At 44.3% G+C, this 26,001-nt stretch overlaps 1 protein-coding gene across 1 annotated transcript in view; it reads left to right on the forward strand.

Moving 5' to 3' along the window:
- The window catches only part of LOC135199624 (transmembrane protein 138-like), a 36,648-nt gene that overhangs the window by 6,090 nt on the left and 4,557 nt on the right, over positions 1–26,001 (forward strand). The window contains exons 3-5 of the mRNA XM_064227782.1: positions 47–119; positions 4,702–4,876; positions 15,822–15,922. Of these exons, the coding sequence (XP_064083852.1) occupies positions 47–119; positions 4,702–4,876; positions 15,822–15,922 (349 nt within the window). The remainder of the gene's footprint in view (positions 1–46; positions 120–4,701; positions 4,877–15,821; positions 15,923–26,001) is intronic.

Raw genomic sequence — 26,001 nt, forward strand, 5'->3', positions numbered from 1 at the left:
ATCAGCTAAATATTTAATTCTTAAGTTTCTGTTTTTTTTATTACAGAATTCAAGATGTATGCCTGGTTTTTTCTCTCATCTTATTCTTTTTGGCCTTGTTCTCAACATCTCTCTCCCAGGTATGTAACATTGAAATTATAACCTCATCTTTCTTAACCAGATTCTGTCACATGTAGACCTTAGAGATGACCTAAAGGAATTATTGTTTATTGAGAGGTCAAAATTATGAAGTAATGAGGTAACTAGCAGCTTAGTACTTTGTGTTTTTGAATTTGTATCAAAAGACTGTTGATGGAAATGTGTGATTTTGTAAATTTATTCTGTTTAAACTGAACCTAAAATCCAAAATACGGGCATATGGTACTTCATATATGCATTGATACAAAATAACAACCCATCATTCTAAACCTGCTTTTTTATGCTGGTAGAGGAAAGCCACATTAGTGAAAAGCATTACTGCATTATTTGAGTGGTGTAATTACCAACAGAGAATGCACACACTCAATCATTAAACAACCACACTTATATTTCATCTTTAGGTAAAGGGATCTATGATAGCTTTACCTTATAGCCTGCTACCAGGCAGAGTTCCAATATCATTTGGCTGCAGATTTTCTGCCAGTAGTGCACTGTAGTATATAATTTTCACTAATCTTGTCTCCATCTTTTATGGGTACCTATTCATATTACATAATGGTATTGTTTTGTCTAGTCCTTACGTATTTTTGGCATAGATGAAGCCAGTGTACTGACAGTTTCATTTGTAGACACCTCTCACTCTCATGATATGCCTTATAATGCTGCCATGAAAACTGAACAACCGTGGGAGAACTACTTCTCACCATATTGGTTTTTTACTTTGGGGAATTTGGAATTTATTTGGACAATGCACATTTTTAACTGATGTTTGTTAATACTTTTGTTTTGTAATGACTTGGTCACTTAGATTTGTTATGGTTTCCCAGGTAGATTCTTACCCACTGGAAAAAAGTCAAGGAGCTGGATATATATGCATATTTTTCTTTTAATAGATACAGTAATATAGGCAGTCCCTGGTTATCAGCGGACTCAGTTTATGGTGATCCAGTTTTATGGCTCTTAATCACTGATTTATGATGCCATATTGGGCCAAGATTCTGTATCAGCTCCATAAGGTACCGATAATAGTTATGGTGCCATAGCATACCTAACAGAGGCGCCATTAACCAGTTAACGGTGCCATTAACCGAAACTCCGTGCCATAAATCAGGGTTTCGGTTAATGGTGGTATGTATTCGCTTATCAGCAACCCGCCGAGAATGGAACCTCTGCCGATAACCAGGGACTGCCTGTAAAATATGTGTGTATATGTTATATATAAAGTGTATTTGTGTAACATTTATAATTGTGAACTTATTTTGAATTCTATAATTTTTTCTTTTATAAATGTAATTGCATTCATTTCCTGACCTTTGTTGTACCGTTTATCATAGTTGGAGGGTTCATTTACAAATTTTACACGAAAATGTAGATGTGAATTTTAGGTAAAATGTATAAGTCACATTTCTGTTCACTTGATTATATTGTAAATTTCAAGGAATGTTTCTTGTATGACACTGTGCGTAGTTTTAGTGCAAAAATCAGCCTTCTAACTGTTAGTTTCAAATTCATTTGAAAATGTTACATAAAAATATAAATGCAAATTTTAGGTAAAATATAGAAATCAAGAAAACACATTTCTATTCAGTTGATTACATTGTAAATTTCAGGGCATATTTCTTCTATGACAAACAAGTTTTAGTGCAAAAGTCAACCTTCTAGCTGTTAAAACTTTCAAATTCATTTGTAAACATTACATAAAAATAAAGACTTAAATGCAAATTTTTGTGGTACAATGTAGAAATCAAGAAATCACATTTTTATTTACTTCATTACATTGTAAATTTCTGGGCATATTTCTTGTATGACAAAATAGTTTTAATGCAAAAATCAGCATTCTAACTGTCAAATTTTCCAATTCATTTGCAAACATTACATAAAAATAGAAATGTGAATTTTAGGTACAATGTAGAAATCAAGAAATCACATTTCTGTTCACTTTATTACATTATAAATTTCAAGGAATATTTTTTATATGCCAAAATAGTTTTAGTGTAAAAATCGGCCTTCTAACTGGCAGAGTCTTGTAGTTATTATAAAATATGTAATCTTTTATTAAAAACGATGGCAGAATTCACAAATTGATTTTATACAAAATTCTTTCAATTCTCCTTATGATTTGTCTTTCTGGCACGTATTACTAAGCAGCTGTCCAATATTCATCATGCTGTAGGTCATCAACAGAATTTCAGGCTGGTGTTATCAAAGATGACGGGGTATCAGAGATAGGCTTGGGGTTGGCATCGGGTATTTAGGTGTGTCTCATAGGTCGGGAACAGGCCATAGTGGTCAGGGGTTGATCCGGTACTTCTAACGTTTTTCTTCTTTTCTGGTTTTTCCTATAGGCATCTATATGTTTCAGCAACCTCATTTGGCCATCATCGGGACAGGATCGCTAGGTGCATTGATATGTTTCAGATGGATTCACGCTATTTATTGCATTCAAGTGGCTTGAGGAGTCCGTTACCTGACTTTTCATTTGGCAATACCTGTGGCGTCAAGAGCAATGTCATCAGGGGGGCGGCTTCTGATTGGCTGCCCTCTTCATGGGCGGAGCCTCATCCTTATCGGTGATGGTGGAGGTCCCATCGAAGGGCATGCTACTAGGTCGTCCTCAGGATGAGAGCTAATGCTTTTATCATCCTCAGGATCCCTCTGGTGTAGTGGTCATTGTGAGGTATTGTCTGCTGCTCTCCTAACGGCAGTGGGATAGAGGTAGGTCTCCTGTGTGACATTCATACTGGGCTTCTCCCTCCCGATGTGCAGCACTTCTAAGATTCGCAAACGACATAGATCGGGTGCTTGGTCAATAATCTCAAAGTTACTAACGATGTCACAGCGGCAGATTCTTTTATCATGTCATGTGCAGTCCTTGCATGGTTGAATATTGCTCCTTCCTGCACATAACAGGAGATCCTCTGGGAGAAGCACATTAACATCATCCCAATGTAAGTTCTGAGGCATCCTCAGATTGGGTACGTATATCTGTAGGTGACGTTCGTCTTCTTCAAGGGATCCTGCAATGGTGTGGGGTTATTCTTTATAATAAGGATGCATGTCTTCTTACTTTTATAGAATATGATCAAGTTGACCTGTTTGCTGTTGTCAGTCAGGGAAACGTGGTTCTTGATTATTTCCCGTAGGGCTCGCTTGTCTTCTTTATATCACTGATGGAGGTTCCCTTGATCAACTTGATCATATTCTATTAGAGTAAGAAGACATGCATCCTTATTATAAAGAATAACCCCGCACAGTCGCAGGATCCTTTGAAGAAGATGAACGTCATCTACCGATATACGTGACCAATCTGAGGATGTCTTGGAACTTACATCGGGATGACGCAATGCACCTCTCTAAGAGGATCTCCTGTCGCGCGCAGGAAGGAAGGATATTTAATTGTGCAAGGACTGTAAATGATAAAAGAATCCGCCGCTGCGACATCGTCGGTAACTTTGAGATTATTGACCAAGCACCCGATCTGCATCATTTGCGAATCTTAGAAGCGCTACACATGGGGAGGGAGAAGCCCAGTATGAACGTCACACAAGAGACCTTCCTCCTCCCCACCGCTGTCAGGAGAGCAGCAGACAATGCCTCACAACAACCATTGCACCAGAGGGATCCTGAGGATGATGGAAGCATTAGCTCTCACCCTGAGGGCATCCCTAATAACCCTGAGGGTGATCGAAGCTCAGGCTCCCTCCCTGAGGACAACCTAGTAGCACGCCCTTCGATGGGACCTCCACCATCACTGACAAGGATGAGGCTCCGCCCACGAAGAGGGCAGCCAATCAGAAGCTGCCCCCTGATGACATTACTCGTGAAAAAGAAGAAAAACTTAAGAAATACCGTATCGACCCAATGACTACGGCATGTTCCCGACCTACGAGACACCTAAATACCTGTTGCCGACCCTCAGACTGTCCCTGATACCCCATTGCCTTTGATAACACCATCCCAAAATTCTGTTGATGACCTACAGCATGATGAATATTTGACATCATGATTTTTTCAAATGCAAAAAAAATTAACTTAGAACTCTAATATCTAACTAATTCTCTGCAAAATTTCATAAGTTGAAGAATAAGCGCCAAAACTTTGAAGCAAATCCCCTCAATCATACGGAAGGTATAAGCACTTACCACTTTAAAATGGGGACTTATGGCATAGGCACACCCCCTAACCAGGCCAATGAATTAAAACTTAACTACCATATACTCGGCTTAAATAAATGAGATAGAGTGCTGATTGCTGTGACCATAAAAAAAATGTATAAGTAAATTCAAGTTTTTAAAAATACCAGCCTGTTACTTGACTTGATCTTTTCTTGGTTCCTCTGATTTGATAAGATTAAAGAAGTTGAACCTTTTGGCAGGTGAAAAGTTTTCAAATTTACTGCCTTGCTTTACTCGTAACCAATTACTTAAGTGTCTTTACACGAGAGTCCAACATGTTATGCATTTGTAAAAGTAATGGGTTTCTTTTCATGAAGTGTAGAATCATCTTCAAACTTCATCCATGTCATTCATGCAGTCTTTAGTTAATTTTATTGTATGTTTCTAGGCTGGATTGGTTGGAGAACTGGTGCATAAATTCCAGTGGTGCATTATTGTAGCAGTCATGTACCTAGGTCTTTCTCTAGGGTTCCATTCTTGGTCTTTGGAACAGCAGTGGCAGAAGCCCAAGGTTTATATTTGGGCACCTGGGATGGTTGCACTTTTCACAGTACAAAGAGTTGGTAAGTGTCCTTAGAATAGGATACTGATAGAAGAATAGTTAAGTAAGATGATATCATGCTTAGTAGATGATGGTTATACTGAAGAAATAAGAGTCATTGCACAAAGAGCTTGCCTGCACTGAGATCAGAGCTTGTATCCAACATATATTGACTGACTTCTTGTTCGTAACTCTCATGCTCCAATAAACTGATCTTTAGTTAAGACTTATTCCTTTGTTATCATCTGTTTTCAGTATATCTATGACACATCATAAAGCTATTGCTTTTAAGTAAAATGCTATGGTTGTAATCCCCTTGTACATACTTACTTTAGTATAATAGCAGTGCCAGCTTTCATATATTTTACTCACTTTGGCAGTACACTGTACTGTTTCCCTTTCCTTTTACATTGGATATAAACTCACCCTGCAAGTTATTATAGGCTGCATACGCAGTTGAAATCACTAGAAATTTCCATAAGTACATAACTTCAAACAGGTTTGTTGGAACAGATTTTATTAATAAACTAAGTGAGCATAAATAAAAATATTTTAAATGATAAAAATATGAACAGCTACAAAATCTGTCTTAACAACAAAAGCAATGATACTGTGCTTGGTATTTAACCTACACAGAAGAGTAACAAAAAAAAAGCATGACATGATTTCAGAGTGTGGTTGAGATGTATGCACTAGATTTGTTTGCATTGATTATTATTTACTTGAAACTTACTGAAACATTCATTTTATTTGAAACTTACTGAAACATTCATACAGCTATAAGCTCTGAGCTGCAGGCTAACTCAAGAGTCTGAGAAAACAAAGAAAATATGACAAATTTTAAATCAATTTGTATTTTTCATAGCTAACAAACCTGAGGTCTTAACAATAGGATAATCTCGCACCAGCTGGAAACTGGTTAAAAACAATCAAAGATGTAAAGCAAGGAATCTGTGGCATCTGGCAACTCCTGAGTATACAAGGTGGAATCTGGTCATCGACCAAACACAATATCTCGTGACGCATTAGTCTTTCCCACAACCCAGCCAAAGAGAGAGAGAGGGGGCGGCTAGAGGTGGGCAGTAAATGTTAAGACCTCAGGTTTGTTAGCTATGAAAAATAAAAATTAATTTAAAATTTGTCATTTGTTCTATGTGGAACAAACCCTCAGTCTTAACAATAGAATAGACTTACACTTGGAGGGCAGTACAAGTATCCTAATCGGCTGGGAGGTAACCCACCTGACCACCCTTCCTAGAAGAACGAGTTCTAAGGAAGGGGTCTTAAGCCTGTGAGAGAATAGACAATTGAATATATAAAAAACTCAGCTGTCTGCATTAAAATACGTACAATGATACATGGGCAGATTCATTCCATTCCAGGAACAAAAGAAAACTCTGTTCAAGTAACAAACCATATATAAGCCACAGGGGTTTGCTACCTCCTCACTCCCCTTGCTAGAGAGAGGAGCTCTTGCTACTGACTAGCACATTTGACTACTGTATAGTCACAATGCAAAAACCACCACCAGTAAGACCACCCTACTCACCTGTATCAGACCAGTTCCAGCCTATGACTGTATATTCTTCGATCCGCCTGTAGGAAGAAGAAATGAACAAAGAGAAAGAAAGAGACCAGCCAAGCCTCAACTCCATTCTATATTCTTCCCACACAACTCATCTAAAGTAAGATACAAATCGCCTGCCAAGGGCGCCGGGTGAATTACACAACTTGTTTGGCAGCCACCACTGGACCCAAGGAAAAAGTGTCCAAAGACCAGTGGGCAATGTCCTTCAGGTAAAAGGAAGTGAACGTGGACTGGCGCATTCAAGAATCAGAGTTCAAAATTCTATGAACAGACAAGTTTTTCTTAAATGCCAGAGAAGAACTTAAACCTCTGATGTCATGTGCTCTAGCCTGCACAGACTCAGTGTCATCTCTTGCAACCAGAATGAAATAGTGTTCTTGGACACTTCCCTTCTGGACCCACCAATGCTAACAAAAAGTACATAGCACCTAGGTCTCAGGTGACGAGTCCTTTTCAAATAGCATCGTAGTGCTCTAATGGGACAAAGCAAGAGCTCTTGCGGAACATTGCCCACAAAGTCGTTCACTGAGAGAATGGAAAACGAGGCATATCTATCATCATGCTCAGAGGGATTCTTGTTCTTACCCATGAATTCCAGGATAAGTTTGAAAGCCACAGTCCCCCATCCACTGGTGTGATTAACATCATAACTCAGGCATGAACCCCCAAAACTCTTCAAAACTTCAAGAAAATGGGCCGACAAAGCAACCAGCTTGGAAGGAGAGCAAAAGTGACCACTCTCCAAGACAGTCAAAGAAAGACTAACACATCACAAGATACTGTCCTTGGTCAATGACCAGTTTCCACCTTGTATACGCAGGAGTTGCCAGATGCCACAGATTCCTTGCTTTACAATCTTTGATTGTTTTTAACCAGTTCCCAGCTGGCACAAGAGGATTATCCTACTGTTATGACCAAGGGTTTGTTCTTCATATGAACAAAGAAGGGTTGTTCTTATATTGGTAAAGCATGTGCCACAGAAGATTGCTGAACCAAATGTAGTGATTAGTCTATTATAATATTACAAAAGCATAGAAGTACAAGAATAGGAGAGATGCAGATAAAAACAGGAAACATTTTGTTAAAGTACTGTATGTACAGAATTGTGGAGTAATTTACCTTAAATCTGCCATGACCTTTGAACTTGCAGCATTTGTATTAACCCATAAATAATTGTGAGTATGCCATACAAGCAAACCCCAGTGTGTGGAAAATATAACTTGGCACTAACAATACTTTTCTGGGCTCAGCTCGTGTCGGCCTATGAAAGGATCCTTAATATCATTCTTTCTAGGCAAATTAATCTAAACATTACCAGAGAAAAACAAAATTAAGAAAATGTCAGTAAAACTGACTCGCTCACTCTATAAAAGAAGTGTCGGTATGAGAATAGGGGCGAGTGGGATCACTACCACGAGACATTCACCATTTAGACCTTCCAATCAAAATCCCCACTAGAGAGAGCTGATACTATCGGGTGATGCGGCCGCTCCTACTACTACTAGGGATGCCACGGACAGCAGCGCCCTAGCGGTCATCCTTAATCATTAGACGGTACGCGTTGTACGCTTTTTTCACTTGTGCTGTATATCTTTGGATTTACCCCCTTATCAATCATGGAAGTGGCTGCCATCGCATCGGCTAAGTTAAGTGCCTCATAAGTAGTATTTTACCGTATTTTAGTCTTCCAGGGACCAGTATTTTCCTTCTAATAGGTCATATACGGTTTCCCGGTCGACTCGTGGCGGCGCCATGCTGCCTCATGTTAAGAATTCCCGGTCTTCCATACTGGGACTTCTTGTACTTATGGGCTGACTATATCACGTTCATCGTTTTTTACATTGCCTTTTTAGCTAGGTCAGCCCGTTTACATTTCTCTTAGTTTGGTATTTAGGGCTATTCTGTGTTTCTGGCCCAGCATCCCGGCTCTTGCTCTTCATCGGCTATCGCTGGCTCCGAGTAGTCAACTGTTCCTCGGAACAGTTTGCCTCCTCCTGGGCTTCTTTTTCTTTACTAAAAGTGTCCTTTTCCACCTTTTCGATGTAATTTTAGTTCTATTTAGGGTGTTAGCTAGCCTAGGTGCATGTCCCATGTATTGGTACACCTGGTTCACGTGGCCCTCCACGGTTGTGTTGCTATCGCGGCTTAGGCCACTTGCGGTCACGTGTTCCATCGCACCTTACCCTTCCCCTTCCCTCCCTACCAGGTATAGGGAGGGGTCTGGGGGACCCCTTGGTTGCCATGACAACCTCAGTAGCCTTCCTCCCTCCTTCTCTGAGGAGGCCAGGGGTTCTTCCAGCTGGGGTATAGGGCGACCACTTGTATCGGGTACCGGTCACCGAGCGGGTAGTTGTTGGGACGGGGAGGAGTAGGCCACCCCCCCCCTCTCTCTCCCGCCGCGTTACGCCGGGAACCCCCCCCCCCCCCCCCCCCCCCCCCCCCCACCCCCCCCCCCCCCCCATTGCTCAGTCCCACCTTTCCCCCACTATAACGAACGGAGCCTCCGCCGCAGCCCCGGGGCACCTTTTGGTTATAGTTCGTCTGGCTCCGCCAGCGGGCGGGGTGGTCACTACTAGTGGTCTATTGCTTGCCTACTATATCCTTCCCCTTTTTTCCCGCTACCGGAGGAGAGCTTGCTTCATACCCGGGCACTCTTCTAGTAGACGGGGAAAAAGATTGATATTTATTTCGTTATAATATAAGGATATACCCTAATTTTACGGTGAATTTTTAGTATTATCTAACTATGTGTATACCATCTCCGTCGTTTTCCGTCGTGGTTTCATCTCTACCACCACACCTGGTTGGATTCTTTCTCTTGTCTCCGGCGTAGCCTTGGACAAACTCCAACCACCTTGTTACCACACGTATTATGGCGGGGCTCTGGTTTAATCTAACTTTCTCGCTCCGGCATGCAGCGGAGCAATTGTTAGGCTGTAAGTGTTCTCCTGATACTTATGTATCTTTCCACTTACAGGCTACCAACTGTCAGGTCCTAGGGTGCAATGCGACACTGTACGACCCCTGCGCCCACGATGAGTGCAGGACTCACGCCCCGTGTGCTACGACCCACAACGCCATGATCGTCTGGCACCCGGAAGCCTGCACCATCTGTTATGACCTTGTCAGTCAGCTGGTGGGGGGGGTAAGTCGATTTTAGACTTCTTTATCGTATTACTAATAACACTTAGTCATAAGCTTGTTAAACCCCGCCACTAGAAGCTTCATTTCGCCTTCTCTTTCAGGCTGCCGCCGTGAAGGAAGTCGCCCTAGCAACCCTGAAGGCTTGGGTGGGCGGCTTCGGGAAGAACGCCGCCAAGGGCCAGCCATACATCTTGGATAAGAAGCTGGCCGTTCAGATCTTCCCCGGCGGCAAATCAACAGGATACGTTGACCCTATCTCTGCAGCCCCTCTCATCGCCTCCATCCAGCAAGAGGTGCAGCAGTCGTTCGGGGCCGTGGCCACGCACGAGCCGGTCCCAGACGTCGCAACCTTGGACCTAAATATTGAGCCTATGGCGGTAGGTGCGGAGGATTTGTTGGTTGAGGTAGGTGTGTCGGGCGCCCAAGGTCTTTCCTTGGGCGCTCCTGGATCTTCTCCTGTCCCTTCTACTGCTTCTTTCCAAGGCTTTACGGGATCTGAGATCCCTGCCCGCTCTCCCGCTCTCTCTGTACCCCCAAAGGTGAAGGGACAGAGAGAACAGAAGACCCTCCATAAGACGACTTCTAAGAAGTCGTCGTCGTCTTCTTCAGTAAAGAAGTCTTCGACTTCCTATGCTGACGCGGTGAAGGCTAAGCCAAGCTCTTCATACTCCAAGAGCTCTAGAAGCAAGGCTTCTAAGGAGAAGGCTCGCGCTCCTGCTGAGCCAATGCCTTCTCCGGCCTCCACCGCATCCACCCTCCGGCAACGCCGGTTGGAGTAGCGGGACCAAGCACCTTTGATCCCCACTGCCCTTCTCAGCAGTGGTGATGCAACAGGTAGGAGAGATGGTAGGCTCGCAGGTCTCCGCCCTCGGAACCAAGTTCGAACAGATGTTTGCACAGCTGTCGAACACCCTTAGTCAGTCGGGCCAGTCCATCCAAGATCTCTCTAACAGAGTTAGAGAGAATGAGGACCGAGTAGCTGGGCTTGCTCAGGCTCCTCATCCAGTCTCCCCAGTAGCAGGTGCTGGCATTCTCCAGCTACCTCCTTATGAGTCGCTACCAGCCTTCTCCATGGATAACCCATGGAGAGTGGCCGCTTACGCTCCATTCAAGGACGGTATGATCTCTGTCCCGGAGTGTGGAACTCGAAGGATTGAGGACTTCGAGTTTTATCCTCCGGGATTGACTCAGCCTTTCATTGGATATGCTAGGCTGACCGTGGCGGCCCTCACTAGGAGGACAAGATCTCCAGAGAGAACGTGCTTTATAGTAGAGAGCACGCTCAGCGGGAATGGGTTCACTGCCTTGAGGACTGGGAGTGTACCAACACTAAGCTCCAGGCTTTCAAGAAGTCCTTTCACTATTTTTGCGACGGAGGAGGAGGCTTCTCTTCCGTTCGCTACCAAAATAGTGGAAGCGACTCTTCAGGCAGTCCTCAAGGATGAGCCCATGCCACAGCTGAGGGAAGCGGATTCTACTTCTCCGCTCTTTCCAGCCTTCGGAGAATTGTGGGAGAACTTGCCTGCCACATTCACGCTTGGTAAGCTCAACCAGACTCTGCAATGGACCAGTTTGGCGAAAAGCTTCCAAGGCTGCCTGATACCTTGATCCAGGCAGAGTTCGATGCTCGAACTAGGTTTGGGAGACCCTCAACTCTCTAATTATCACTGAGGATGGCGGCTCTATCGTATGGCACAGAACCTCTATTTAAGATTCTGGCCAAGTCTCAGCTTCAAACAGTTCAGACGGATGCTTTCGACTTCTTCCAAGCTAGGAGGAACTGCCGAAAGCACGTTCTGCAAGGGTATGCACTATTAGCACGAACCTAATAGACTCCTGGCTTCCAGCATGTGGGGGCGGACCTCTTCCCAGAGTCCGCTGTGAATGAGGTTGCACCATGAGGCTGCTAGGCTCAACCAGAGCCTTAGAATAGGTGGGGTATCTCCCTCTAAGAGGAAACAAGAATCCGCCCCCGCTGCTGGTAGAAACTAAAGAAGTCTGGTAAAATGTTCCAGCCTTACCAAAAACTATCAGCAGCAACAGCAGTTTGTTCAGGCCGTCCCAGTTACCCAACAGGGACAACCATCAACCTCAAAACAGACCCAACCCATAACCTCCTGTTGTCTCCTCAGTCGCAACCCTCGACCTCCTACGCACTCTCGCCGGCCTTCAACCCTATGTATGAAGGTCAGGCTTACCCTCCCTTTAATAGGCAGTCGAGAGGTAGCAGAGCGAGAGGCCACTTTCGCCAGCGTTGGCACAGGAAGAGCGACAAGGGGTAGGCAGTTCAGAGGAGGGCGTGGAGGTCAAACCCGCCCAACAACAGTGAGGCTCCCCAGGTAGGAGGGAGGCTGTTCCTCTTCCGCCACAGGTGGGGGTTCAGCAATTGGGCACAGAGCATAGTGTCCAAAGGATTGGGTTGGAGTTGATCAAAGATCCCCCTCCAATCAAATCATTTATCAGGAACCTTCAAAGGAATTGACAGATTACGCGAGCGAACTCCTTCAGAAAGGAGCTATTGCGAGAGTCAAGCATCTAAAATTTCAAGGTCGCTTATTCAGCGTGCCAAAGAAAGGACTCAACAAAAAGAAGGGTAATCTTAGACTTGTCAAGGCTAAACTCTTTCATTCGTTGCGACAAGTTCAAAATGCTTACCATCTCGCAGGTAAGGACCTTACTTCCTCGTGAGCCGTCACATGCTCCATCGATCTTACAGACGCATACTATCATATCCCTATAGCCAGGCACTTCCGCCCATTCCTAGGCTTCAAACTAGGAAATCAGACATTCTCATTCAAAGTGATGCCCTTCGGTCTGAATGTAGCCCCAAGGGTATTCACGAAAATAGCAGAAGTGGTGGTTCAACAATTGAGAACTCAGGGGATAATGGTAGCAGCATACCTCTCGTACGATTGGTTGATCTGGGCACCAACAGTCGAGGAATGTCTCAAAGCCACGAAAAAGGTAGTTCAATTTCTGGAACATCTGGGGTTCCAGATAAACAAGACGAAATCCAGACTTACTCCAGAGTCTCGTTTTCAGTGGCTAGGAATCCAATGGGATTTGTCTTCCCACAATCTGTCAATTCCAGTGGTCAAACGGAAAGAAATAGCCAAGTCTGTGAAACAATTTCTCAAATGCAAACAAACATCAAGGAGAAGCCAGGAAAGAATCCTAGGTTCTCTTCAGTTTGCCTCAGTGACAGACATCCTCCTGAAAAGCAAGGCTGAAAGATATAAACCGAGTTTGGCGATCGAGAGCAAACGCCAAATCTCGACAAGTTGTCAGTAATTCCACAGATCCTTCGCAATCAGCTCTGTCCATGGACAAAAGTGAAGAACCTGGCTAAACTAGTACCCCTTCAATATCCCCTTCCAGTGTTAACCATTCACACGGATGCCTCCCTGTCCGGGTGGGGGGGATATTCTCAATTCAAGCAAGTTCAAGGGACTTGGTCAGTTCAGTTCCGCCAGCTCCACATAAACGTCTTGGAGGCAATGGCAGTATTTCTTACCCTGAAGAGACTTCTTCCCCGAAAAAGTCTCATCTAAGACTAGTTTGGACAGTGCAGTGGTAGTTCATTGCATCAACAGAGGAGGGTCCAAATCCAAACATGTGAACCATGTCATGATAGCCATCTTTGCACTAGCAGACAAACACAAATGGCATCTGTCCGCCACTCACCTGGCGGGGGTAAGAAATGTGATGCAGACGCTTTGTCCCGGTCAGTCCCCCTGGAATCAGAATGGTCCCTAGACGACAGGTCATTCCAGTGGATACGCCGGAGAGTCCCAGGTCTCAAGTGGATCTCTTCGCTTCACAAGCAAATCACAAGCTCCCTTGCTATGTGCCCCCAACCTGGACCCTCTGGCTTATGCCACGGACGCCCTGTCGTTAGATGGAATCAGTGGAGAAAAATTTATGTCTTTCCTCCAGTGAATCTTCTCTTGAAAGTCTTGAGCAAGCTGAGGACTTTCAAGGGAATAGTAGCTCTGATTGCTCCAGACTGGCCCAAGAGCAACTGGTATCCTCTGCTTCTGGAATTGGGTCTCCGACCTCAACGGATTCCCAATCCCAAGCTGTCACAATCAGTACAATGAGGACTGTGTTCGCTTCCTCAGGAATTCTTCAGACCCTAACTTTATGGACTTCATGAAGTTTGCGGCTAACAAAGATGCTAACATTGATCCACCAAAACATCCTCTTCCTAGAATCAGATAAGAGAGAGTCAACTATTAGACAATATGACTCAGCTGTTAAAAATTAGCATCCTTCCTGAAAGAATCAAACACTACAACCATGACAGTTAACTTAGCTATATCCTTTTTTCAGATCCTTGTTTGAAAAAGGTTTAGCAGCTAGCACTATTACTACTCATAAATCGGCTTTGAAGAAGATCTTCCAGTTGGGTTTCCAGATAGACCTAACTGAATCTTACTTTACGTCTATTCCTAAAGCCTGTGCTAGACTTAAACCTTCTCAAAGGCCTACTGCAGTCTCATGGTTCTTAAATGATGTCCTCAACTAGCATCAGATACTGACAACTCGACTTGTACATTCATAATGCTTCTTAGAAAGACGTTATTCTTATTAAGCCTAGCTTCAGGAGCTAGAATTTCAGAACTGTCGGCTCTATCCAGAGATGTGGGTCATGTGGAATTCCTCCCCTCAGGAGAAGTTCTGCTTGCTCCGGATCGTAGTTTTTTGGCTAAAAATGAGGATCCTCTTGCAAGGTGGGCGCCTTGGAAAGTCATCCCACTTCCGCAAGATCCTTCTCTCTGCCCAGTATCAACTTTAAGAGCCTTTCTATCTCGCACATTCTCAAGATCCTCAGGTTCTCTCTTCATGAGAGAAAAAGGTGGTACTTTATCAGTAAAAGGAATTAGACAACAGATCCTTTACTTCATTAAACAAGCCAATCCTGATTTCATTTCCAAAAGCAACATGACATGCAGGGAGTAGCCACCTCAATTAACTACTTTCAACATATGAACTTCGAGGATCTTAAAAAGTATACTGGATGGAAATCCCCGACAGTCTTTAAACGTCACTACCTAAAGTCCTTGGAATCTTTAAAAATTTTCTGCAGTAGCAGCGGGAAACATTGTTTCTCCTGATACTGTATAGTAGCCATAGTATAGATCCAGGTCTCCTTTCTACCTACCTCGTCCAACATTGCCTCACCCTATCGCCATGCTATTCGGATACTCTAGCCTTAGCCGCTGAGATCATATTGGTGGATTGTCCCTTATTTTTTTTGCTAGGGACATCCACACTATGTACTTATAATGTACTTCAGTGTACCTACCCTTATTTTTATGCTAGGGTAGGACACAATGTGTTTGTATATTATGTAAATACCTTATTTAAGTGAATCTATTTTGTTAAATTGCATTGCATTATTGTATATTACTATGTTTAATATAAGTTAATTTTAAGTACTTTTCTTTATTATTGACTTTCTTTTTATGTCATTGTTTAGAATAAGCTAGCTTTAAGTACTTAGTTTGTATTCTGTAATATACCTGATTCACTTATATTATATCCCTCTTTTTTACAACTGATTTTCATTTGTCCTTTTTCCCATCTTGTCTGTTTCTCTGGTACTCTTTCATAGGCCGACACGAGCTGAGCCCAGAAAAAACAAGGATTTTGGACGTAGGAAAAATCTATTTCTGGGTGATTGGCTCGTGTCGCCCTATGAAACCCACCCCCTGTATTTGTTTGCCCTCCCTGCAGGACAAGATGTTCATAGATTAAGGATGACCGCTAGGGGCGCTGCTGTCCGTGGCGTCCTCCCTAGTAGTAGTAGTAGCGGCCGCATCACCCGTTAGCTATCACTCTCTCTAGTGGGGATTTTGATTGGAAGGTCTAAATGGTGAATGTCTCGTGGTAGTGATCCCACTCGCGCCCTATTCTCATACCGACACTTCCTTTTATAGAGTGAGCGAGTCAGTTTTACTGACATTTTCTTAATTTTGTTTTTCTCTGGTAATTTTAGATTAATTTTGCCTAGAAAGAATGATATTAAGGATCCTTTCATAGGGCGACACGAGCCAATCACCAGAAATAGATTTTTCCTACGTCAAAATCCTTTGTTTAATAAGGTTCTTAATTTCAACCCACACCATACAACAAATTTTCTAAAAAAATCTTTAAAAGAATTTCAGGTGAAGAATATGAAAAACTTTAACAAGATTTCATATGATTAATTACTCCTGCACTTTCTTTTCAGTGGGTGGTGTACATTATTACTTGTATAAGCGAGCTATCTTACAACTGTCTAACAAGGAATTTTATGCAAAAAAATTGCTATTGGTAGCTTCAAATATTAAGGTAAGATTTCTTTTTCTCTTGAATGTCGGGGAGCCAAACTTTTTATCAACTTAATAGATATTAGTAACTAAATTTAAGTTCTATCACTTGTTTATTCCATCTTTTGGAGTCTCTTTACTTTACAGTATTTCAGTTATTACTTCACATAATTACAGTTTTTAGTGAATAGTTCTTAGTCTGTCATTTGATATGGCATCAGATGACTTGCCAGTTGCAGGTTTACACATAGTGCATTCCCTTTACTGAAAAAACAATTGGAGGAATTGCCAAATGCAGTGTTCTTAAGTACGTAGTTCTTTGTTTTGCTTGCATTGGAAATGCTATCAGAGGACCTGTTGTTCTATATTGCATTCATATGGGAGAAATATGCCATTTTTTAAGGACAGGACTTTGACATTCATACCAATTAATGAGGTGACTAGGGAAATATCCAAACTGCATATTATTTTCAACCTCTGACCTTCGGTTTTGTGAAGCCAAGGAGATTTATCCCGAAAAAAGGATTTTGACGTAGGAAAAATCTATTTCTGGGCGATGGGTTCGTGTCGCCCAGTGAAATAATCCTTTAGTTCATTATTTCTAAGGTAAATGAGCTAACAAATACCAGAGAAAAAACAAATCAAAGAAGATGTCAGTATAACTGACTCGCTCACCCAAAATAAAAGAAGGGTGTCGGTATGGTAACTGGGGCGAGTGAGACCACTACCACGAACTTCTTGCCATTTAGAATTCTCCTATATCAAAACTCCCAAACGAGAGAGCCGATCCACAGGCCGAGGCAGCAACTACTACCACTGACACCCCACGCCCACGCCGATCGCCGCGCCTCTGGTGGCCATCCTGAAGTTAGCAGGCAATCTTGGGCAGCAGGGCAGGGCAGTGTTGGGATTTTCACTGGGCGACACGAACCCATCGCCCAGAAATAGATTTTTCCTACGTCAAAATCCTTTTTCTGGGCTCAGTTCGTGTCGATGCGTGAAATGTAGTACCAGAGAAATAGTACAAGATTGAAGAAAATAAAAGAGGGTCTCAATAAAAAACTAAAAATTAAATCTACAATATTATAATTTAGAGAATAAGGTGGTGTACATAAAACAATAACACCAAAAGGGACTTTTGTGAAAATATATGCAAAACTTACAACTAATCATGTCCACTTAATCTCTAAATGTGAGTTAAACCATAGTAATTACTTACTCACAAACATATAAGGAATTAATAAAATATATAAAATATTACAAAGTATCAAAACATTACTAGATGAGAGTGTGTGGAACCCTAGCAATAAAATAAGGGGAACACACTCGATAAGTTTCATATACACAAATATTGAAAAATTACCAAGTATCAAAACCATTGTAAGATGAGAGTGTGGAACCTAGCATAAAAAATAAGGGGACCACACTCGATAAGTTTATACATATATACAAAAATTGTGGGTGACTCTAGCAAAAAATAAGGGACACACCATAAGCCATCATGATAAGCAGCTAAGGCTAAAGGCGAAGTGTAGAGCACAACGGTAGGATGGACGAAATGTTAAATGAGGCAGGTAGAAAGGAGATCTGGATCTTCAACTACAACTACTGGGCAGTGTCAGGAGAAACTATGTTTCCTGCTGCCACTGCTGGAAATTTTAAAGATTCTAGGGACTTTAAATAGTGTCGCTTAAAAACTGTCGGCGATTTCCATCCAGTATACTTTTTCAAATCATCAAAGTTCATGTGTTGGAAATAGTTAATTGAGGTGGCTACTGCCCTGACATCATGTGCTTTAGGGAAAGATTCAGGGTTTGCTTGTTTAATAAAGTAGAGGATCTGTTGCCTTATGCCTTTAATTGATAAAGTGCCACCCTCTTCTCTCCTAAAGAGGGGACCCGAAGAGGAGGAGGATGTCCTAGGACAGAAAGGCTCGTAAGGTCATTACTGGACAAAGAGAAGGGTCTTGAGGAAGAGGGATGACCTTCCAAGGTTCCCACCTCAATAAAGGATCCTTATTTTTTGCTAAAAAGCTGCGATCGGGGAGAGTAGAACTTCTCCTGAGGGGAGAAATTCTATTATGTTCCCATATCTCTGGACAGGAGCCGACAGTTCTGAAATTCTAGCTCCTGAAGCCAGGCTTAGCAAAAATAACGTCTTTCTTAAGAGCATTATAAAAGAACAAGTAGAGTTGTCAGTGTCTGAAGCCAATTTGAGGACATCATTCAAAAACCATGACACAGAAGTAGGCCTTACAGAAGGTCTAAGTCTAGCACAAGCCTTGGGAATAGACGAAAAACAGGAATCTGTTAAGTCTATGTTAAAACCCATTTGAAAGATCTTCTTCAAGGCTGACTTATTCATAGTAATAGTGCTAGCTGCAAACCCTTTTTCAAAGAAAGACCTAAAAAAGGATATAGCTGAATTGATAGTCATGGTTTTGATGTTTGATTCCTTCAAGAAAGATGCCAACTTCTTAACTGCAGCATCATACTGCCTCAGAGTTGAATCCCTTTTATCTGATTCCAGGAAAAGGATATTCTGGGGATCTATACCTGCATCTTTTTTAGCCGCAAACTTCATGAGAATTCCTGAGGAAGCGAACACAGTCTTCATTTGTACTGATTGAGAGAGTCTGGGATTGGGAATCCGTTGGGGGTGAAAAACCCAATTCCAGAAGCAGAGGATACCAGTTGCTCTTCGGCCAGTCCGGTGCTAACTAGGGCCACTTGTCCCTTGAAAGTCCTGAGTTTGTTCAGAACTTTCAGAAGAAGATTCACTGGAGGAAAGATGTAAACCTTCTTCCCTGGTTCCAGTCTATGGACAGAGCGTCTGTGGCATATGCCAGAGGGTCCAGGTTGGGAGGCACATAGCATGGAAGCTTGTGGTTCGCTTGAGAAGCGAAGAGATCTACTTGGAGACCTGGGACACTCCGGCGTATCCATTGGAACGAACTTGTCCAGAGACCATTTTGACTCCAAGGGAACTGACCGGGATAGAGCGTCTGCTATCACATTCCTTACTCCCGCCAGGTGGGTGGAGGAGAGATGCCATTTGTACTTGTCCGCCAGGGAAAGATGGCTATCATGACATGGTTCAGATGTCTGATTGGAACCTCCCCTGTTGATGCAGTGAACTACTACTGCACTGTCCAGAACCAATTTTACATGAGAGTTCTTTGGTGGAAGGAGCCTCTTTAGGGTCAGGAACACTGCCATGGCTTCCAATACGTTTATGTGAAGCTGGCGGAACTGTGGTGACCAAGTTCCCTGAACCTTCTTGAACTGAGAATACCCTCCCCAACCGCTTAATGAAACTCTGTGTGGATAGTTATTACCGGAGGAGGATATTGAAGAGGTACCGACATGGACAGATTCTTCATCTGTGTCCAGGACGCAGACGTGGTTCCGAAGGATTTGCGGGATTGCTGACAACTTGTCCCGAGATCTGACATTTGCCCTTGAGCACCAGATCCGGTTTATGTCCTTCAGTTTGGCTTTCATCAAGATGTTCATCACTGAAGCAAACTGAAGAGAACCTAGGATCCTTTCCTGGTTTCTCCTTGAAGCATATTTGTACTTTAGAAATTGCTTTACTGACTTCATTATTTCTTTCCTTTTGGCTATTGGAATTGACAGATTGTGAGAGGATAAATCCCATCGGATGCCTAGCCATTGAAATCGGGACTCCGGAGTGAGTCTTGATTTTTCCTTGTTTATCTGGAACCCCAGATATTCCAGGAACTGAATTACTTTCTTTGTGGCTTTGCGGCATTCCTCGACGGTTGGCGCCCAGATCAACCAATCGTCGAGGTATGCTACTACCATTATCCCTTGCGACCTCAGTTGTTGAACGACTACTTCCGCTAATTTCGTGAATACCCTGGGAGCTCGTTTCAGGCCCGAAGGGCACCACTTTGAATGAGAATGCCTGGTCCCCTAGCTTGAAGCCTAGGTAAGGGCGAAAGTGTCTCGCTATTGGGATATGATAGTATGCGTCTGTAAGATCGATAGAGGTGGTGACGGCCCCACGGGGAAGTAAGGTCCGTACCTGCGAGATGGTCAGCATTTTGAACTTGTCGCAGCGAATGGATAAGTTTAAATGCTTGACTCTCGATATTGCTCCTTTCTGAAGGAGTTCCTCCGCATAATCTGTCAATTCCTTCGATGGAAGTTGAAGGAATGGTCCTGGGTGGAGGGGGGCCTTTTGATCCAGCTCCAACCCAGACCTTTTTGACACCAATAACTTTTGGTGCCCATTTGCTGAACCCCCACCGATTGCCAGAAGAGGAACAGCCTCCCTCCTACCTTGGGGATCTCACTGTTTGCTGTGCGGGGTGAGCTCCACGGCCTGCCACGGAAGTGTTTTCCTCTGTTTTGATTGACTCTGCCTGATCCTCTCTGATGAAACGTTCCTCTGGCTCTACTTCCCCTGGCAAACCGGTTGAAGTGCTGAAAAGCCTGGCCTTCGTACACTTGGTTGAACCGCCGGGGAGACAGCGTAAGAGGTGGATGGTTGAGCCTGAGGTGAGATCAGGAGGATAGGTTGAGTCTGGCCCTTTGTTGCGGCAGCTTGTCCTGGTTGGGTTGATCTGGGACAGCTGAAACTGCCTGAACAAAGTGTTGAGGTTTCTTTGGTAGGGTTGAAACCTCTTCGACTTTTTCAGCTTCTTGCCTGAAGCAGACGAGTCCTGCTTTCCTCTTAGCAGAGAGGCCCAACGATCTTTGAGACTCTGGTTGAGTCTCGTAGCTTCGTTCTGGACCTCTTTAATTTCCGCTGACTCCGGGAAAGAGGTCCGCCCCCCAGATGTTGGAGGAAAGCAACTTATTTGGCTCATGCCGAATAGTTGCTTCCTGGAGGACATGTTTCCTGCAATTGACTCTTGCAACTACAAACTCATACAAGTCCGATTGGACTGGGTATAAGTCTGTGATTTAGTCAATAGCTTGAAGAGCGGTTCAGATGCATAGGAGAGGGCCGCTACTTCCGTCATTACCATTGTGTTCAGAATCCTTGCCAGCCTGGACCTTGCCTCGAATTCTGTTTGGATGAGGTTGTCCGGAAGCCTTGGAAGTTTCTCGCCGAACTGGTCCATAGCGCAGTCCGGTTTAAACTTTCCCACTGTGAAGGTGGCTGGCAAGTCCTCCCACATATCGCCAAACGAAGGGAGAAGGGGAGATGTGGGATCTGCCTCCCTCAACTGCTGCGGCAAAGGGTCCCCTTTCAAGCCTGCTTGGATGGTGACACTAGCAATCTTCGTCAGGAAGGGAAGTGGCGCTTCCTCTTCCGTAGTGAAGATTGGGAATGGGCTCTTAAAGGCTTGAAGCCTTGGTATTAATGCAGTCCCATTCTTCCAAACAGCGGAGCCAATTCCCTCTGTGCCTGATCCCTACTATAGAGAACTGTCTCCTTCGGGATCTTGTCCTCCCTATTCAATGCTGACTCCGTCAGCCTGGCGTAGTCAATGAAAGGAGGCTGTAGATTTCAGGGTAGAACTCAAAGTCTTCAATCCTTTGAGTTCCGCACGGGATGAGATAGAACCATCTTGGAAAAGGGCGAAAGACGCTACTCTCCAAGGGTTTACTCATGGAGAATGGCAGCACCTGGATGGAACAAAACTAACCCCAAACCTTTTCAGGGCACTTAACTTAGCTGCTGCAATAGCTGCACGTTCCATCACGCCGTAGGGAAAAGGATAAATCCAAAAAAACCACAGTGCGAAAGAAAAACAGTGTGGTTCCTAGTCCGCTAACTGAAAGGGATGGCCACCAGAGGCGCGGCGATCGGCGTGGCGTGGGGTGTAGTGGTAGTAGTTACCGCCTCGGCCTGTGGATCGGCTCTCTCGTTTGGGAGTTTTGATATAGGAGAATTTCTAAATGGCAAGAAGTTCGTGGTAGTGGTCTCACTCGCCCCAGTTACCATACCGCAAACCCTTCTTTTATTTTGGGTGTGAGCGAGTCAGTTATACTGACATCTTCTTTGATTTGTTTTTTTCTCTGGTATTTGTTAGCTCATTTGCCTTAGAAATAATGAACTAAAGGATTATTTCACGCAGCGACATGAACTGAGCCCAGAAATAACCATTTTCATACAATCAACTTACCTGTCAGATATATACATAGCTAAGACTCCGTCGTCCCCGACAGAAATTCAAATTTCGCGCCACTCGCTACAGGTAGGTCAGGTGATCTACCGGCCTGCCCTGGGCGGCAGGACTAGGAACCATTCCCGTTTTCTATCATATTTTCTCTGTCGCCGGTGGTATCAACATTGTTGCTATTACCTCCTGACTTAGATTCTTATTTCATCCTTTGATCATCGTTTATCGGCTTTTTTGGTGACGTATCTGGATCGTGTTTTTGGCATTCGCTACTGTGGACTGATTTTGGACTTGCTTTTTTGGAATTTTCTCAGTATGTCTGATTCAAATGTGAGTGTGAGAATGTGTGTGAATGTAGGCTGCAGGGTGAGGATACCGAAAGCTTCGGTTGATCCTTACACTGTATGTCGTAAATGTAGGGGGTTTTCAGTGTTCTGCTACTAATACTTGTCATGAATGCGAGGGATTAAATGCAGAAGAATGGAAGACTTTAACTTCTTATTTGAAGGAAGTTAGAGAGGGATCAGGGTTAGACGTCTGAAAGGTGTGAGTTTCAAGGCCTATTGAGCCTTTTATTGATACTTATTCTAATCCTGATGATTTAGATTCTCCTATGTCTAATTCACAAGGTTTACTTTCGGAATCGGCCTCGGAAATCGCCGATCTGAAGCTACAATTCGGGACATGAAGTCCAAAATGGCGGACTTACAAGGTTAAGGCTAGTGAAAGTGAGCATTACAGTGAAGTGAGTTCTCCAGTGTTGTGGAGGGGCGTTTGATCGTCCCTGCGACGCTCCCAGGCCTAGACCTCTTCCAAGCTCCATGCCCAGAGGAGAAGGAAAGTCGAAAGCCTTAAGGAGGTAGTGGGGGAATCCCCAACGGTCAGACGTCCCTTCAGCAAGCTCTGTTTCGTTGCAGGCTGCTCAAGGGCGCTTTAGAAAAAGCGTCCTACGTGAGTGTTTCTCATCCTCCTCCCTCTCCCTCACCTAAACGAGGGATGGAAGGAGTCGGATTTATCTAGGCCTCTGAAACGGCATTTGAAAGAACCTGAATTAGATTCGAGCCCGGAGCGTTTCTCAGATGACGCTCCCTCGTCTATTAAGAAGGCGAAGGTGGCGTCAGCGTCACCCGACGTGGACGCGGAAGAACACTTTCCTACTTCTCCCCCGATTGAAGATGACGTGGGAGAAGCTTCAAGGAAGATTATCTTGGCAGTACAAGAGCAACTGGCCTCTTGGTGGAGTGTTAGCGCCTCGTAGGAAGGACGTTGCGCTTCCAATCAAGAAGTCTCGTCCTCTCTCCCCTGTGAAGCGAGAGGCGTCATGCAGACGTGAAGCTTCCAAACATATCGCAGAGGCTTCGGTTTCGAGAGCAAGATCGGGAGAATCTTACGGAAGACACGTAACGCCAGATAGATGTGAGACGTCTTCTAGGCATGAAGCGTCATTTAAAGCTTCTTTTAGACGCGAGGCTCCAACCAAAGTTTGGCGCCAGTTAGGATGCCTTTTGAGAGCGAAGCGTCTTCCAGGCGCGAGGCGTCATCCAGACGTCAGCAGCCACACAAGCGGGAGGCGTCAGCCAGGACGCTTGGCGGACGAGAAGCGTCATCCAAGCGGGAAGCGTCATCCATTTATGGAGAGAAGCCTGGGCTGTTGGCGACCTTCCAGGACTATTTAAAGCTTTGAAGAGGAAGGAATATCATTCCCTTAGCCCCTCTCCTATTAGGAGTTTGTCTCCTCCAGAGGAAAGACGTACTGAATTGGCAGCAGAGACTCATCTAGACCCCGAGTTAGAAGTAAACTCGGAGGAGGAGTATCAGGGAAGAGAAGGACTGTCGAACTATAAAGTTTTGACAGCCTTGCTTCTAGAGGAGTATGGAGACGACTTGACTCCTGCCTCTCCTCCTTCTCCACGCTCTCTTTTCTCGAGTGCAAAGACGAAGAAATCTTCGTCTTTTCTTAGAATGAAGCCCGCCATTTCGATGAAGAGGGCTCTTCAGTCTTTAGACTCATGGATGAAGTCGAAGAAGGAGTTAGTTAGAACGGTCTTCTGCATGCCTCCAGCGAGACTAGCGGTAAAAGAGGGCATTTGGTATCAGACGGGAGAGAATAGGGTATTCTCTTCGTCTTCGTCAGAAGCGGACTTTTCGACCTTAGTGACGCTTCACGTAGACAAGGTTTGAACTCTGCCCGTATAACTTGGGGCATTTCAGAAACTGGACCATCCTCAAGGGACTCTTTCATGTATTGGAAGTTTTCAACTTCTTAGATTGGTCCCTTGGGGTGATGTCCAAGAAAGCCATGATTCTGGAGGACTTGAACCAGAAGTCCTTCTGTGTATTTTGTCTTGTATAGACAAAGTGGTTCAGGATGGCTCGGTTGAGATCTCTTTATTGGAGCAGGTCTTCTTAAAAAGAGGACAGTATATAGTGCCTTTTGACCAAAGCGGTCTCCCACGCTCAGAGGGCAGCGCTACTGTAACTCGCCTTTTGTCCGACTTTTTTGTTCCCTTCTCAGTTAGTGAAGGACATTTCTCGTTCATTAACTGAGAAAGGCGACTCAAGACCTTCTGACTCAGTCAGCAAGGAAGAAGAAACCGGCTACTGCTACTGACAAGAAAGGACCGAGTACATCAGTTCAGCCCTTTCGAGGTGGCCCGACCTCCAGAGCTCTCGCAAGAAGGAAGGCTCCTGAGAAGAGAGGTAGGTCTGCCTTTCGTCCCTTCAAAAAGGGAAAGTGATTCTTCTCTCCTCCAAGCACCAGTAGGTGCCAGGCTCCTGGGATTTGTGGAGGCCTGGGCAACTTATAAACGCAGACGCTTCATCGATGTCTGTAATAAGGAAGGGATATCGTATCCCTTTCTGAACACTCCTCCCTAACGTCAACACGCGGGAACTAACAGCCAAGTACAAGGATCCTGTGCTGAGGGATACTCTTCGATCGATGGTGGAGCAGATGTGGGACAAGAGAGCGATAGAACTAGTACTGGATCAAAACTCCCCGGAGTTTTACAATCGCCTGTTTTCTCTGGTTGCGAAGGCCTCGGGAGGCTGGAGACCAGTACTAGACGTCAGCTCTCTGAACAAATTTGTTCAGAAGGAGAAGTTCTCGATGGAGACTTCTGCCTCAGTTCTTGCGTCATTGCGACAAGGAGATTGGATGGTGTCTCTCTAGATCTCCAGGACGCCTATTTTCACGTCCCGATCCACCCTTCATCGAAGAGTACCTCCGTTTCATGACGGGGGGAAGGATCTTTCAGTTCAGAGCCTTGTGTTTCGGCCTTCCACAGCTTCCTCAGGTCTTCACAAGCCTGAGGAAGAATGTGGCGAGGTTTCTTCACCTCAAAGGAGTAAATATCTCTCTGCTATCTGGTACGACTGGCCTCATCAGGGCCAGATCAGAGAGACAGTGCTTGGAGGACCTTACTTTAACTTTAGATCTGATCAGAGCATTAGGATTACTCGTGAACCTCGAGAAGTCGCAACTGACCCCCCAGACAGAACTTAGTCTATCTGGGGATTCAGATGGATTTCTCGGGGTTTTCGAGTATTTCCTTCGCAGAGAGAATCGCAAAAGGTTTGCAGAAAGTCTCTCTCTTCGGAAGGAAGGAACAGACGTCAGCGAGGGAATGGTTGAGCCTTCTAGGGACCCTTTCCTCGCTCGAACAGTTCTTCCCGCTAGGAAGAGTTCATTTACGTCCGCTTCAATTCTTCCTCAAGAGGTCTTGGAGTTGGAAAACTGGACAACTTTGTTTCAGACGCCTTTCCCATTCCAGTGGAGATAAGACCGCACTTGGAATGGTGGTTGCCCCCTTTTCCCCCTCTGAAAGAGAACAAAGGATCCTCTCTCAAAATAAAAATCAGAACCCAGACCTAGTGTTGTACTCTGACGCGTCGGAGAAAGGTTGGGGAGCAACATTAGGCTCGAAGGAAGTGTCAGGCACCTCCGGGGAACCAGCGCAGGTGTCTTGGCACATAAACTGCCAAAGACGCTCTTCGCCGTA

The sequence above is a fragment of the Macrobrachium nipponense genome, chromosome 26 (assembly GCF_015104395.2).
Source record: "Macrobrachium nipponense isolate FS-2020 chromosome 26, ASM1510439v2, whole genome shotgun sequence".
Lineage (NCBI taxonomy): Eukaryota > Metazoa > Arthropoda > Malacostraca > Decapoda > Palaemonidae > Macrobrachium > Macrobrachium nipponense.